The following is a 14,741-nucleotide window of genomic DNA, read 5'->3' as shown; positions in this document are numbered from 1 at the left end:
CTCACCTGAGCCTCATCAACCTTTACCAGCTGCTCCTTCAAATTGATAGGGATGCGTCTCTCAGTGTCTCTGGTGATCTTAATTTTGCATGCGAGCTTGCCAAGTTGTCAAGGGGACCACATGTGTTGTGTCTCAGTCTGGTTGGTCTCTTTTTAATGACATCTATCAGTCTATTATACAGTAAGCCCAGTTTCAGGTTCAGTGTTTCTCCAGGAAGCAGTCATAGTTTTTCAGCTTGGGAGCTACTTTTAAAATGACCAAGTCAAAATGATCTACCTACATAAGGGGGGTGCTGTCAGTAATTTTCCGCGGCACGGCCGATTGTGGCGCCACCGGCAAGTGCACGATACTGTGAGTGATGGAAGGTCAAGTGGCCGGTGCCGGTGCCGCACATTCTTCCACCTGTCGCAGCCATCTTACGTCATTATGACGCGTCAGCGCAAGGTTATGCAAATCGATGTATTTATGTCGTCAAGTAGGCGATTGACGTCCACGCGTCACCCCACCCCTAGAACAGACTCACTCCTGTAAGCAGTTGAGGCCATGCTACACCTGTGACGTTCCCTGTTCATCTTCTCCTAAGATCTGCCACACTTTGACAACCTCATTTATCCTCCACCTCCACATGATTCTTCTTGGACCTTCAGATCTCCGGGCTTTCTACCATCACTCTCTGTTTCATGTAATTTTAACTCCTCCACCAGCCCTCCCTTCACATTTTTCTCCTTTGAGCACAGAGCTCTGTGAACGTTTGAATATTTCACTCCTCTGTCCTGTCAAGAGCTGGGCCCCATTCTGTCTCTTTTCTTTCCTCCTCCTCCTCCAGTTCTCTCCACCTCTAGTCATTTCAGATTCACACCATATTGTCAAACATGAGATCTCTTTCACCTGTTTTTTTTACAAATCTGGAATATCACCATAACCAGAATTTGAATAGTGCTAGTGTGTTCTGTTCTAAGTTGACCAAAAACCAAAAATAGCAATGCCTTTTTTCGCAGGCCTCCTTTGGTGGTATGGGGGAAGATGTGCCCAAACCAAGTGTTCACAGAAGGATTGTGTTTGTGGAATGTGAAGTAATGCCTGTGAATAGCTCACATTGCTTTAATAATGTTGATTAGGTTTGAAGCAGCCAGTCTTATTATTATTCTTTATGAGGTCTTTGGTGATTTTTAGATGTTCTTTGGCCCTGAAATCAATCTTTTATGAATTCATACTACTTCAAATGAAGGGTAAGGTACTGTATGTAACATGTAGTAGTTAACAATGTTGTTTTACTATTTTGTTTTAGTCAAACCTTTGTCACACGTGTATTACTCACAATAATAGTAATATATTTGGAAGTATATTTTGTACACAGCATGTTATATACTGTAGGGTTTTCAAACATTCAAAGTGCCACTGTCAGGGGTGAACAGTCCAGCAGGTTTGTGATAACACATAAATGAACCAGTTGCAATTGATTGGCAGAACAGGGGTTAAATGTGCTGGAGTTTTTTTCTTTAACTGGAAGTAGAGTTATTGGCTAACAGTGGGTGTGCTCTCAAGCACTGGCAAGCACACATCACCTTAGACAGGTGAGAACACTGAGAGAGGGAGAAACGGAGGAGCCTTTGCCTTGTATTCCAGGTTTTCAAATGGGGAGCTGTGTAAGCCAATACAGTGGGTAAGCTTGAACTTAGGACCTTTCCTTCCATTTAGCCCTGGTGAACATTTGTGGTCGCCCAGGCCATTTGAAGTTCTGTTGACTTAGGAGGGAAGACAGGATACTAAGATAATGTAATTAGTCTTTTGGATCAGAGATTTTGTCGATCAGTCCAGCAGTAGAGTTCCTGCAGAGGGTAAAGAAACAGTGAAGGGGGTGCAGATTCAAGCTGTCTGAACAAGTCAGGTCCTGACATTGAAACATGTAGCAGCCATAAAGGTATTTATTGTTCCAAGGGCCTCTTAAGGTGTGGACGCCACACTGCTCTAGGCACACTTTCCTGGCCCACTTTCTTGGACGTTCTATTCACACGTTTATGTAATGCTGGAGATCATTTTCCTGATTTGGAGCTTTTGTATGCATGTATAAATAGAGATTTTAGCCAATGCATATAATGGCATCCAAACATACAGACAGAATAGAGGTCAGAGTTCATAAGTCCAGCCATAAACTGCCGTACATTCTTTGATTTGTAACAAGTCTGTGTGCCTTCCTGTTTTCACTGTATACTTACTGTTGTATCAGTTCCTCATGGAACTACTGTTGTGTCATTTACATCAGCTTTATACCCGTGAAAAGATAGCAAGTGTCCAAGTAATCCACTGTGACAACTTGAAGGCTATTGATCGAGCCTCTTTAAAGGATAGGCAGAGCTGCGGCCTTCAGAAGCAGACCATAAACCTGTCAGGTTTAATGCTTCACTCAATAACCCTGCCCGAGGGTAGAAATACAGACACAACTGTGTGCTTACTTTTCTATTGCATAATCGTCAAAACCATGCACATTGGTATTCATGAGAAATGCTGGTTTAATGTCGGTGCTTGAACAGTTAAACATTATAAGGCTAGATTTTCCTGAGCCCAGTCATCATTATACTCAGGGCCAGGAATTTGTGGCCATTTTTAGAGCCACAAGGCTGTTACAGTCAAAGGAAATGATTCAACTATTACATTACTCACAGCCTGCTTGCTCTACCCTTTCCATCCACTATGGCTTTGTCTGTTACATCTACTTAATAACATACAGCAGGAAAACAGGAAAAATATCAGCATTGAGATAAAATCTAATTTCCTGAGCCAAACTCCAAACTACTGCATCATTAGTAAACAATGCTAACTAGTGTTCCAGCACAGCAGGTAGCCTATTTGTTTGTATTACAATGGGGTTATAATGTTCAGTGCCTTGGATTGTCACCCAACGTGGGTGGCTACAACACAAATGGCCTCACACAGCTCACACAGGTAACACTGTAAAGCAGAGACTGAACTGTTATCAGATCAGTGTACTGGTCAGGGTTCAATAGCCAAGTCCATTGTAGCATCTTATTTACAATGATCAGAGCAGTAGTCTAGCCCCAGATGGCTCTTGATGAAACACCAGATGCTGGCAGTTGTTCAGAGCAGCAGGGAAACAGGGTTACCAAGGTGACTGTCAAGAAAGATTTGGCTACCCCTTTTTGTTAACTTGTATTAAAGGAGAAGGCTTTGTGGAGCAGAGTGATACAGCTGCTACCCAAACTTTGTGTTGTGCAAATCACATTGTGACTGTTGATGTTATGACGTTCATTTTGTTCTTGGTTTTACTTGGTATTGATTGTTTGCAATTCAAAAGGCTTATCCTCGATTCCATATTCTGCATTTTAAAATTCTATATATTCTGCATAAAAGCGAATATATGGAAGTGAAACACATGCATGGCCTGAAATGCAATGGATATATTATATATATATATATTATGTTTGTTATGACAAACTGGTATTATGATCATATGTCATTCTTTTGTAATGAAGACATTGTTTGATTCTGTTGTAAATAAGTTTGAAGGGCATTTCTGCCTGTGGCTATGCTGGTTGAAATCCATCACTTAGGAAGCAGTAATATGTGGATATGTAGTGATTAGTGTGGTGCTAAATGAAGAAACTGACCAAATGAATACAATGTTGAGTGTGTTTTGTTATATCCTTTATTCTGTTTGATACAGTTTCTTGCCAGCAGTGCATGATGATAGATTAGAAGTTAATTTATCAAAGGCTGATCATTTATCATCCACAAGCTGTGTACACTTCTTCATGGCAAAACAGCTCTAGAACAAGTACAAAAAGGGTGTGCAAATATAAACATAACTAAATTATAAAAAACGTAAATAAATAATTTTATTGCACCATTTTTCTTAGTAAATTATTTTCCTGACTTAATTCACCCTGTTTTCCTGTTTTCTGTCTTCTGCAGTCAGGTACCAGGCAGTGCCAGTAATGCCAGGGATCGGGAGATGCCCAGTGCTGCCTCTTTGCCTGCCAAAGTGAATCTTGGGCAAAGTTTTGCAGAGGGGAGGGAGGGCCGTGTTGCCACTACAGCCTCAGACAGTGAGGGCAGCGCCAGCCTGGGAGAGCCAGAGCAGGATGGAAATCATTCAAATCACTCCCACTCTCCTGCCTCCAGTTCACGCAGTGCCACCTACAGCAACCTAGGTAAGAGCAACGCCGCGTTGGCTTGTTGAACATGATCATATATACATATATGCATAGCTCACACAGTGAAACTACATTGCATTCATCCTTCAGTATAGTGCATTAAATATACTGACTCAATCACAGTTAAAATTGTGGTTAAAACCTCAGTAACAAAGAAACTAAGAAACATCACAACCATACTACACATAATGAAGCACAATTAAGTCAGTCCATTTAACAAACCTCAGATTGGGGGGAGAGCAGAATGTTCAGCAACCTGACAGGAAACATCTGTTGTTAAGCTGAGCTGTTCAGACTTTAAGGTTGTGAAACTGAGCTCCTCCCAGATGGTGGGGGGGCTGTGGGACGGGTGAGACAGGTCTCTGATGATACCAGAGACTCCCTGAATGCAGTCAGGTCACACTTCATCCTACAATGGAAGAAAAGGCCAACCAATTGTGACGTTGTGGTCTAATTTCAATTCCCACAGACGTGTGAAGTATTCATGCCATCATTTAACCTCTGAAGTGCTCTGTGCTACCCAGTCCATACTGAACCACAAATCACAATGTCTCTGGGCATACTCAAACACTTGGGTAATTATAGTAGCAGGATCTGTTCCGTATCCATGTTTACAGCTCACTTCACTCCTAGAATCTTTTATATGTTTCTCCAGCAACAACACACCTCTTGTGTGACGAGGCATAATGTATTCCCTGCGAAAACAACTGGAGCACAAAAATCAACACTCCTTCTCACCCTGTCTCTGACTTTGGAAACTAGAGCTTTAATTTGCAGCTAGAGTTTGGCCATGCAGAGACACACGCGTAGTAGAAATCTGCTTCAAACATGAACAACACAGAGGCAGAGAATGTGGTTATCACTGCTGTTTTTGGAGCTCCCTCTCACTTATTGGCCTGGGCTCAATCTCATATGTTTCCTTTATTATTATTATGGATGTAAATATGTTATCTTATGCATCAGCATCGTTTTTATTGGTTTAGTCTTTATCTTACCCTTCGTCTCACTGCTCGGCTGCTTGTCTTGTTTATTTATAAAGTTCACATGATGGTGTTGGCTGATTTTGGATGTTGTCTGTAATGATATCAGCAATACTTACCGTGGTACTGGAATATGTGTGAGACGGAGCACATTGTTGTCATAAAGGATCTTTCCCTGCATGTGTCTGAGAATCCGCATTCTGCTTAAGGCTTTGTTTGTGTTAAGTCTGATATAAAGTCAAATTAAACAAGAAACAGTTTCAAGTACCCCCTTGTGATTTGCAGAATTACATTTTAACAGTGCTGTCTTATATCAGCCATTAGAACCTTTTGGGGTTGTGTGACTGTCAGTAGATATTTCACAGACGTTGCAGCACAGTGTATCAGAGGGTTGGGTGGTTTATTGATATGCAAAAGTATGTATGGATCAGGAATTCAGCTGGTATGTCAGTGCTTAGAAAGCATGCCCACTCTGGGTGAGTGTATTGTTAGGCTGCTAAATGCTCCTTGAATGACACATGAACAAGCTGCCTGCAGATGAATACCTCTTTTTGTTAATAAGGGACCAGACAGGAATGTTTGTATGTGCGAAGAGTACAAGGTGTGTGTTTGTCTGCTTTCAAACTGTACACATCATATTGTGTTCAGGACAGTAATGCTTGGTCTCACCCAGCCATTGTTGTGTTTTTGTCATTATTTGAATGTCATAGACACAGGCTTTCCTTTGTCTAAGTCTTAATACATTTACATCTGAGTCTTGTCAACACCATAATTTGATTGAAATCGGCATAAATTGCATGAATTTCCTCATTTGAAAGACTTGAAAAGACACTTTAAGTCTTAATGTATCTTAAAGTTTAAGATATTGACTGTGTTCTTCACCATGTCACACCGTTCTAATGTAATATGACTCCGGGGCATAGTTTGTGGCTGTTTTGAAGTTTCGAGGTTTGAAGTCATCAATTTCAGATGAACAAAATCAATTCCTTATTTTTCCCGTATTTGTCACTGTGACTCACTCTCTGTGTCTAACACGCAGTAATGAGCTCCATTTGAAACCTGTATTCTCTTCCTCACTTAGACACGCGTGTGCACGCACACACACACACACACACACACACACACACACACACACACACACACACACACACACACACACACACACACACACACACACAGAGTTCTGTTTAATCAGATCATCAGGCAGGAGGGGGCACAACACTCCTTGCTGCTTCACATGCACAGAATGATCTAGTGTTGGTAGGAGCGCCTAATCTGTCTGTGGGCATAACTGGTGCAGTTCAGCCTCTCAGGGATGGAAGCTGAGTAATCACTCTGCCCTCCGGTTTACCAGAACACTTTAAGGCATTAGAGGAACTGAGGTAGGCTCTTTTGGTTGTTTTTCCTCTTCATCTCTCCAGTATTTGTTTCTTTCCTTGCCTCTGATTCGGCTGTTTTGTTTCAGTTTCTCTGTTATTAAGTGTCTTCCGCTCAGCCCTTACCTCTTCGATTCAGCCCTTTATTCTTCTAAAGCTTTCTCTCCTTCTCTGCAACATCCCTCACTCTTACCACCCACTCCACTGCAAGCGCATCCGCCCCTCTACTCCTCTCTATTCTACACACCTCCAACATCACCTCTTCTTACAATGTCAGAGTTAATTTTATTTTAGCGTGATGGTTGAGAAATAGCTCTACTTTGGCAACAAGTCCCCCTGCTCCCTCACACAGTCTCAATTTGCTGGAATTGAGTTTATGGTTTGGCTGATATGAATGAAGACATGAATTCTATTGGTTAGTGATGTCCTTGAAATCAAGATAAGAATAATTCATACTTATTTAGTATAGTTGAATTGCTTTTATTGTACTTTGAGTGTAAATGTATTTGAATAGAATGGACTTTGCATTGATTACACAACATTTTCACTGTGACTTATCCAAACATGTCGTTTTATTAAGATACCTTGGATTTCCTATATTTTCTGTTGTGAACATACACAGTCAGAAGGTCTTTACAGAGAAAAACAATGTTTGCAGGAAGTGCTGTATTTCCCATTGGCAACAATAATAGCAGATTTGGGGGAAGGAGCAATTCGAGCCGCCAAACTCAACTTTTCAGAGACAACTGACATTGTTTTGCACGTCATCATGTTTCTTATATATACACAGTCAGTTTTATCTCCCTCAAATACGATGCATATACGATGAGGTTCAAAAGAAAAAGGTTGCGATCAACTTTTAAGGGGGCTGCGCGCTTCGAAAATTTGCCATCTACTGGTCTGTCTCGCTCGATCTGCCGGTCTGGCCCAGATCGCCCCGATCGGCTTGCGGACTTAAGTGAAGGTGGATAATTTCCCACTGCACACCTGACGATCTCTCACGGCACACTAGTGTGCCGCGGCACACAGATTGAAAAAACACTGCTCTAACTCCTCACCATCCTCTGAAATCGCTTGACAAATTTGCTCACTATGCAGCCTCTTTAAGCTTCACTGCAGAATAGACAGATTGAGTGGGTCAGCTGGATGGTTGGAAGGTCTTGTGCCAAGCTGTCCTGCTCCCTGGCTTGAATTCTCCTCAGGCCCTACAGTTGAGGTTGCTTACATGTCGGAAGCACATGGCCTCGTCTCATCCTTTTTTTTCCAGCTTTCCAGACTCTTGAGAGGCTTTTTAGCCAGTAGGTGGTTGGACAAGCCATGTGTGAGACCAAAGAAGCTCTGCTGAGGCCTCAGGGAGATGGAGGAGCAAGAGAGAAATGTTCTGCGTCAGTTATTTTTTTTGATGACACATTCTGGTTGATTTAAAAAATAATAATAATAATAATTAATAAAAATTGTGAGCATGAATCACAAAGTGGGGCTTTGAAAGCGAAATGGGTCCTGTCTGACTTACTTAAGTCTTTCTCCTTAGATGTTCTTCAGTGCCAGACATGATCATTTTGCTGCTCACAGAAAGGGAAATAAATGAACCAGAACTTGCAACTGTTGATATTTTGTTCCTTTATCCCTGTGGTAAAAACTGGGCTGGTCATTATAACTGTTTTCAACAGTTAACTTAGGATAGAAAATTCAGATCTAGCGTTTAATTATCCTGCTATTTGAAGGTTCCCATGTGCATAACATTATGTACTTATGTTCTTTTATGTACTGCAGTGGTTTAAGCATTTTTTGTTTGAGTCTTATTGATGTTATTGCTGTGATCCTTCTCCTCCTCAGGTCAGTCCAGAGCAAACATGATCCCACTAAAACAGCCTCGAAACATGAAAGCATCCAATGACACCCTGGCCTCCATTGACCTGGATTGTTTTGCCGAACAGCCAGTTTCTAAGCCAACACCACCGCCACTTCCCAAGAAGTCTGTACCTCGCTCCAGTACTGAACCCAGCATGGGAGGCAAGGAGCCTGTCCAGGGAGCCCTGAAACCTCGAGCTGAGGCCAAACCTGGGGGTACCAACTTGAGTGTGGCCAACCCCCTATACGACTTGGACTGGGAGACAGCTAGTCAGAGCTCCTCACTGAGCTCCGAGCCACACAGAGTCCTTGACCAAGAGAGCGGTGACTCTCTGGAGAGGCCAGCTGCCACCACTGGCACCAACAAGGGCCGCCCGGCTAACAGCATGTCCTGCCTGGCCTCCCAACCCACTGCTGCACCCAGTGCCACCACCGGCAGAGAGAAGAGGGGCTACCGAAGCGCAGAGTCTCTGGCTTCAAAGGCTCGGACAACCGGTAGAGGTGCTGCTGCTGCTGGAGGAGGAGGAGGGGGTTGTAAGCCCCAGAGACCTGCTCTTTACAGGGGCATAGACAGCTGGGATGAGGTTGTTGGAAGGATCCGCGGGCTCCACGCAGACACACTCCAGAAACTGGCAGCCAAGTGTGAAGACCGTTTCATGGCTGGCCAGAAGGATCACTTGCGATTTGGCACGGATAGTTGGTCCCACTTCCGACTGACTACTGGGAAACCATGCTGCGAGGCGGGCGATGCTGTGTACTATACCGCTTCCTATTCCAAGGACCCACTTGTCAATTATGCCATCAAGGTGAGATGTCTAATTCTGATGTTATTTTTAAATCTTCAGTGGGTGTGCTGTTCCAAGATGAACATGAACACATAAAGTGATAGTAAAGTGATGTAATTGGAGGGTGGAAGTTCGTTTATGCATGGAGAACTAGAATGTCTTCCTTAAATACATTTGATATCATTAAATACTAAATGCAACACACATGAATGAAATATAATTTCACTCATATACAGATAGATTGTTGGCCTGACCATAGATTAGGGCTAGTCACCAAGGTATTTTAGAAACTCATTTCTTCCTACTTTTGGTTCCTGTTTTGCATTTATTGTCCTTCCACTTCCTTCTTCCGTACTTCTTAGCCTGTTAGTGTTGAAATTCAGAAAATGGATTCCAACCAAGTTCCTTGAGAGCAGATTTCCTTGTGCATAAAACCTGTGTGTGCATGTGTTTGGATGTTTCTGTAGAGAAGTGTATGATCAGTGTTTGCCTTAATTCATGTGTGCGAAAGAGGAAAGGAAATGTGGGGGATGGGCACAGAGCCCACTGGAAGAGTTCTGAAACTAAATACAAATATAGAGGAAGGTTGCATTATTTTCATGATGTAAACGTCACTGCACACCACAGCACTTCAAAGCTTTGCCTTCATATAAACAGAAAGTCCTGTTTAATGAGGCTCTGCCATAAATAATGCAACGAGGGGGCAGAAGTAAACGCAAACCCCCAACTTCCACATTAAATTTCCTCAATTTTCCAGTATAATGTGGCCCACTTATGTGGCTGCCTGCCTCCTTAACTTACACATATCATTGATCCTTCTGCAAAAAGGATGTAACATGTTGTTTTGAAAGAGGTGTTAAGTATTCATAATCCATGTTTAGCAGATTCTTCTTTCTCAAAGGAATAAGGCAACAGAAATATGTCTGAAATGTCAGCATGAATGAATCAGGAGGGAACAGCTCCTGCTGAGCTGTTTGCAAGAAGCCCATTATGCTGGAGATCTGTGGTACTGCTTAAAGAAATGTGATTTCTAAATAGGGTATCTACGGTTGAAAAATGATCACTAGGTTTCTGGAGACACTAAAACAACGTGCCAAGAAACATCCCATGGACATGCACATTCCTAGAGAGTTGGACTATATTTAAAAGGAAAGCACAGTAACAAGTTACTCATGCTGCTGCACAACTGATGGTGTGGAATAGTGCAGCTACCAAATATATTTGTAAATGATGGAGACCACAGAAGTCAGCAAAAGGGGGACACATACAGATTTGTGTATCCCATCCCAAAAAGCCCGGCACTGTGCTGATTGGGCAGCTCGGTGAGGTCTGAATTGGCAAAACCTACTGACTGACAGTATTCTTTCCAAAAACTACCACAAAGTTGTGTAGGCAGGTTCAAAAGTGGTACATGTTGAAGTAAAAATGTTTGATCTAATTAAATAAAGGTCTAATTAAAAATGAAGCTTTCAGGGCTGTTCAGGACCTATGAGTTTGACTTACCGGATTCATTTGTATTCTCAGAGACTTTTAGAAGGAGTGAGTGAGTAGGTTACATAGTCTAATAGGTTTGTAGGCTCTACTTAATCATATTTCTATATATGGCCATATATCTACAATTCAAAATAAATTACACATTAAAACAGTCAAATCCATCGAAATAGATTTTGGTCATTTCTTTATTTTCAAGTCATGGTTAAGTCTATGTGTTAGAGGCAGCTTTTGTCCTTGGCGAGGCTTCTCCTCTCTGATCTCACAAGTCTCTGAAGTGAAACACAGAGAGATGCTGAAGACGTCACTCTGGTTTAGGAAACAAAGGAGTGCTTCCCCCAGTGTCTGCAACAGCAAGGGCTCAGCCCCCTAATGACATCAACAGTGTTCCTTGGATGAAAGGGAAAAGATGTGATACAGAAATATTTTTTTAATTGATTTGAAACAAATCTATAATACAAAGTATGTGATTTAGCACAGATCTGTTGTTTTTTAAGGTGAATGATATAGCTGGACAATGTTCTGCTTTCGTAATGGGAAAATGCTTCAAAACACTAATGTTTAAGCAATCCTAATAACAGCAGTATTTCCAAGTTGTTATTTTCCAAACCTGGATGTTTACATTCTCTTCATCATCTGTTCTACTCCAGATCTGTCGGAGCAAAGTGAAGGAGACCCAGCAGCAGTTTTTCCACAGCCTGGCAGTGAGACAGAGCCTGGCCCTGCACTTTAACATCCAGCAGGACTGCGGGCACTTCCTGGCCGATGTCCCTGGCCGACTGCTACCTTGGGAAGAGGGAGAAGAAGAGGATGAGGATGAGGATGAAGAAGACGTAAATGGGCAGAAGGAGAAAGAGAACGAGAATAAGACAGAAACCAAGGGGCCAGACGCTATAGCACCAAATTATAAATTAGATGAAACCCCAACAGCAGGTCACATGAACACTATTGGCCGCTTGAGGAGCCGAGTGGTGGTTATCACACGGGAAGTGCCCTTCCAGACTGTTGCTGACTTTGTCCGAGAAGGTGTGACCCGACACACCCAAAATCCAGAGCTGTATGAGCGGCAGGTTTGTCTACTGCTCCTCCAGCTGTGTTCAGGCCTGGAGCACATGAAACCCTATCACGTGACTCACTGCGATCTGCGATTAGAAAACCTGCTACTGGTCAACTGCCAAGCAGGAAACTCTTGGAATCTGGACTTGCTTGAGCCTAATAACAACAGCAACAGTAGCGCAACAAGTGCCGCCACCAGCGCTGCCAATGCCACATGCCCCGCCCGCCTCATCATCAGCAACTTCTCTCAAGCTAAAAGGAAGAGCACACTGATGGCAGCAAACCCTGGTACGCTGCGTGACCAGTCACGTCTGGCACCTGAGATCGTCACAGCTACTCAGTACCGCAAATGTGATGAGTTCCAAACTGGGATTTTAATCTATGAGATGCTGCACCAGCCCAACCCGTTTGAGGACACCCCAGAGCTAAAGGAGAGGGAGTACACCTGGGCGGACCTGCCGCCCCTCCCTGTCCGATCACTTTATTCACAGGGTCTGCTGCAGCTGGCCAGGCTGTTACTCACTGTCAACCCCTCTGAAAGGATCCGCATGTCTGAGGCCAGGGCTTGTCTGCAGTGCCTGCTCTGGGGACCACGGGAGGACTTGTTTCAGGCGCTGGGCTGCAGCAACACAGTCCCCATGTCGGCTGCAACTGCCAGCCAGCGCGAGGCCACCCTCCAGAACTGGCTTGACCTGAAGCGGACACTGATGATGATCAAGTTTGCAGAGCGGTCGCTGGACACGGGTTGTGGAGTGAGCCTGGAGGACTGGCTGTGCTGCCAGTATCTGGCATTTGCCACAACAGACACCCTCAGCCGGGTGGTGCACATCCTGCAGCAGCCCCAGACTCATCCTCAGTCTCAGATCCAGTCCCAGTCTGCACACGTACCGCAAAATCAAGCCCAAACTCAAAGCCATCTTGCACACGCCTTCCACCTGACTCAGTCCCAGCCACTCTGAGATCCTCTCCACACCTGTTACTATGGCAACAGAACCAAATCCCCCTCTGCTGATGATAAAGTGTGATGAAAGCTAATAGTCGGCCTTGTTGTTGCAGCCGCTCACCCAAACTAAATAAGTGGTAGTGCAATTGATCTGGTTCTTAGCAACCATAGCCGTAACAGATGCATACGAGAGGGCTTCAGATTTTTCTTTTTTACTCAACTCTTCTACAATATTTTGAAATTGTGTTGGAGACGTAATTGAAAAATGAGCTTTATATTTGATATTGTTTGCATGTCAAGGGCCCCTGGCGTTAGCTGAGGCACTGTGAAATGGATTCATCAGAGCTCTGATCGTGTCAAAGGTCAAAATATTTTACGGAGATGTTTCACAAGCCTTTTTTAGATACATAGCAATGGCATTACCCGGAAATTAAAGAAATGAAAACGTTTACCGTGTGGCACGCTGAGATAGCAGAGGAACTCATCCCAGTTATTCAGTATTAATGTGTAGTGTTTATTTTTAAATATGCATGTGTTCTTAAAAAAAACAACACAAAAATTAGTCATGAAGGGAGACTATTAGAGATGCAGGGGGGCCATCTTGTTTTTTATCAAGAGCCATTATGCAAAAGTGAAAGGAGTCCACAGTTGATGCCAAAGATCTGCAACCCCCCACCCCCAACCACACACACACACACATACACACACTATTTAGAAACACATACAGAAATGTCTGATTTAACCTGTGAGCCATTATTCCAGATTTGTGTTGTGTCTTTGCACAGCTGTGACATATTGTAGCAGGTCTTGCTACTTGTTACTGTTTATAAAGGCAAAGGCCTGACTAGAGTTCATTGAAATCAAACCAAGCAAGTTTCAGCCTCACAGAGTTTTCAAAGCAACATCATCAGGTTTTAGATATTTTTGCCACTCACAATTTTATCATTTTTTGGTTGAAGGCGAAACCCAACTGTCCCCGCTGTTGACTTAGGAGTATGTGCAATTAATATCTTCTTTTTTGCTTTGGAGGTAACAGTAATTTTAACACTTTTATTACATTATGCAGTCTTGTACTTTCCTCTCTTCTATTTGTTTTAATGTGTGGCGAGGAACAAGTTATATTCAATGTATAAAACTGCAACAGAGAATTGGATGGGAGACGGGGAATGTTTCATGGACTGCGTTATAGATGACAATTGCACATTTAGTCTGAACGTTGGATCTCCTCGATGGAGATCAGGACTGACAATGTGTTAGCGACGAACTGGTTTTGAATTTTTGCAAGCAGCATCTGGAATGAAAAAGTTTTTTGCCTGGACTGAGAGTGACCGAACAGCATTTGGACACAGTCTGACTCCCTTCATCACCGAGTCATCTTCCACTTCAACCACTCTGTGTGCAACCAGCCAACCACTGAGACCTATTTTCATTCTTCCCACTTTGTTTGCCGTCCTTTCATCTCTCCAAAAGAACGGACAAACCGCTGGCCACTCAACACATTTGATCAGCTTAATTAAATGGACTGTATTATTGATCAGTACATAGAAGCCTGAAATCACTTTAAGTAACACGTGCACATTAACTTCCACGTCAGCAGTGTGAAGACAAAATGAAGCTGTTTACATTGTGAGTTGCTTTCACGTGTATTTTTGTGGTTATGGAGAGATTCAACACCTTGAACTGTACTTACTGGTATTTTGTTCAGTGTTCACGTTGTTCACTTTAATTTACATCCAGGCTGACAATGTTTTCAAACTGAAAAATAAGTACTTTCTTTTGACACTGCAACAAGGCTGATTTATTCTGGTTCCATTTCTCTGTGCAGTTGCGTGGTGCATCTGGAACTGCCGTCTCTTTTCATACCAGAAACCTGCAGCAGTTTAGCTTGTCACTGGGGAAAATGTGCTTCCTGTGTTTAACAATTGTCATGCAAATGTATTGAACAAGACTTAGTGGACCATGGAAAATGAACAAAAAAAAGCAGGTGTGAGTTTGTCGCTGTGTTAAAGGGTTATTAATGTACGAGGAATGTGTGTGGACAGCACTGGTGGCTGATCTTGTACTTACAGATTTAAACCTTTATATAG

The 14,741-nt window shown here is 42.9% G+C and overlaps 1 protein-coding gene across 3 annotated transcripts in view; it reads left to right on the top strand.

Annotated features, from left to right (window-relative positions):
- The window catches only part of peak1 (pseudopodium-enriched atypical kinase 1), a 73,872-nt gene extending 59,331 nt beyond the window's left edge, over positions 1-14,541 (top strand). For all 3 annotated transcript variants that reach the window (XM_076142392.1, XM_076142393.1, XM_076142391.1), the window contains 3 exons: positions 3,931-4,169; positions 8,365-9,185; positions 11,306-14,541. In XM_076142392.1, the coding sequence (XP_075998507.1) occupies positions 3,931-4,169; positions 8,365-9,185; positions 11,306-12,670 (2,425 nt within the window). In that variant the 3' untranslated portion in view covers positions 12,671-14,541. The remainder of the gene's footprint in view (positions 1-3,930; positions 4,170-8,364; positions 9,186-11,305) is intronic.
- Positions 14,542-14,741: the final 200 nt, after the last annotated feature.

Source organism: Genypterus blacodes, unplaced genomic scaffold (genome assembly GCF_046128005.1).
Source record: "Genypterus blacodes isolate CSIRO-AG114 ecotype Tasmania unplaced genomic scaffold, CSIRO-AGI_Gbla_v1 ptg000021l_1, whole genome shotgun sequence".
NCBI lineage: Eukaryota > Metazoa > Chordata > Actinopteri > Ophidiiformes > Ophidiidae > Genypterus > Genypterus blacodes.
The sequence above is the reverse complement of the archived record's forward strand: the minus strand, read 5'-3'. Positions and strand labels throughout refer to the sequence as shown.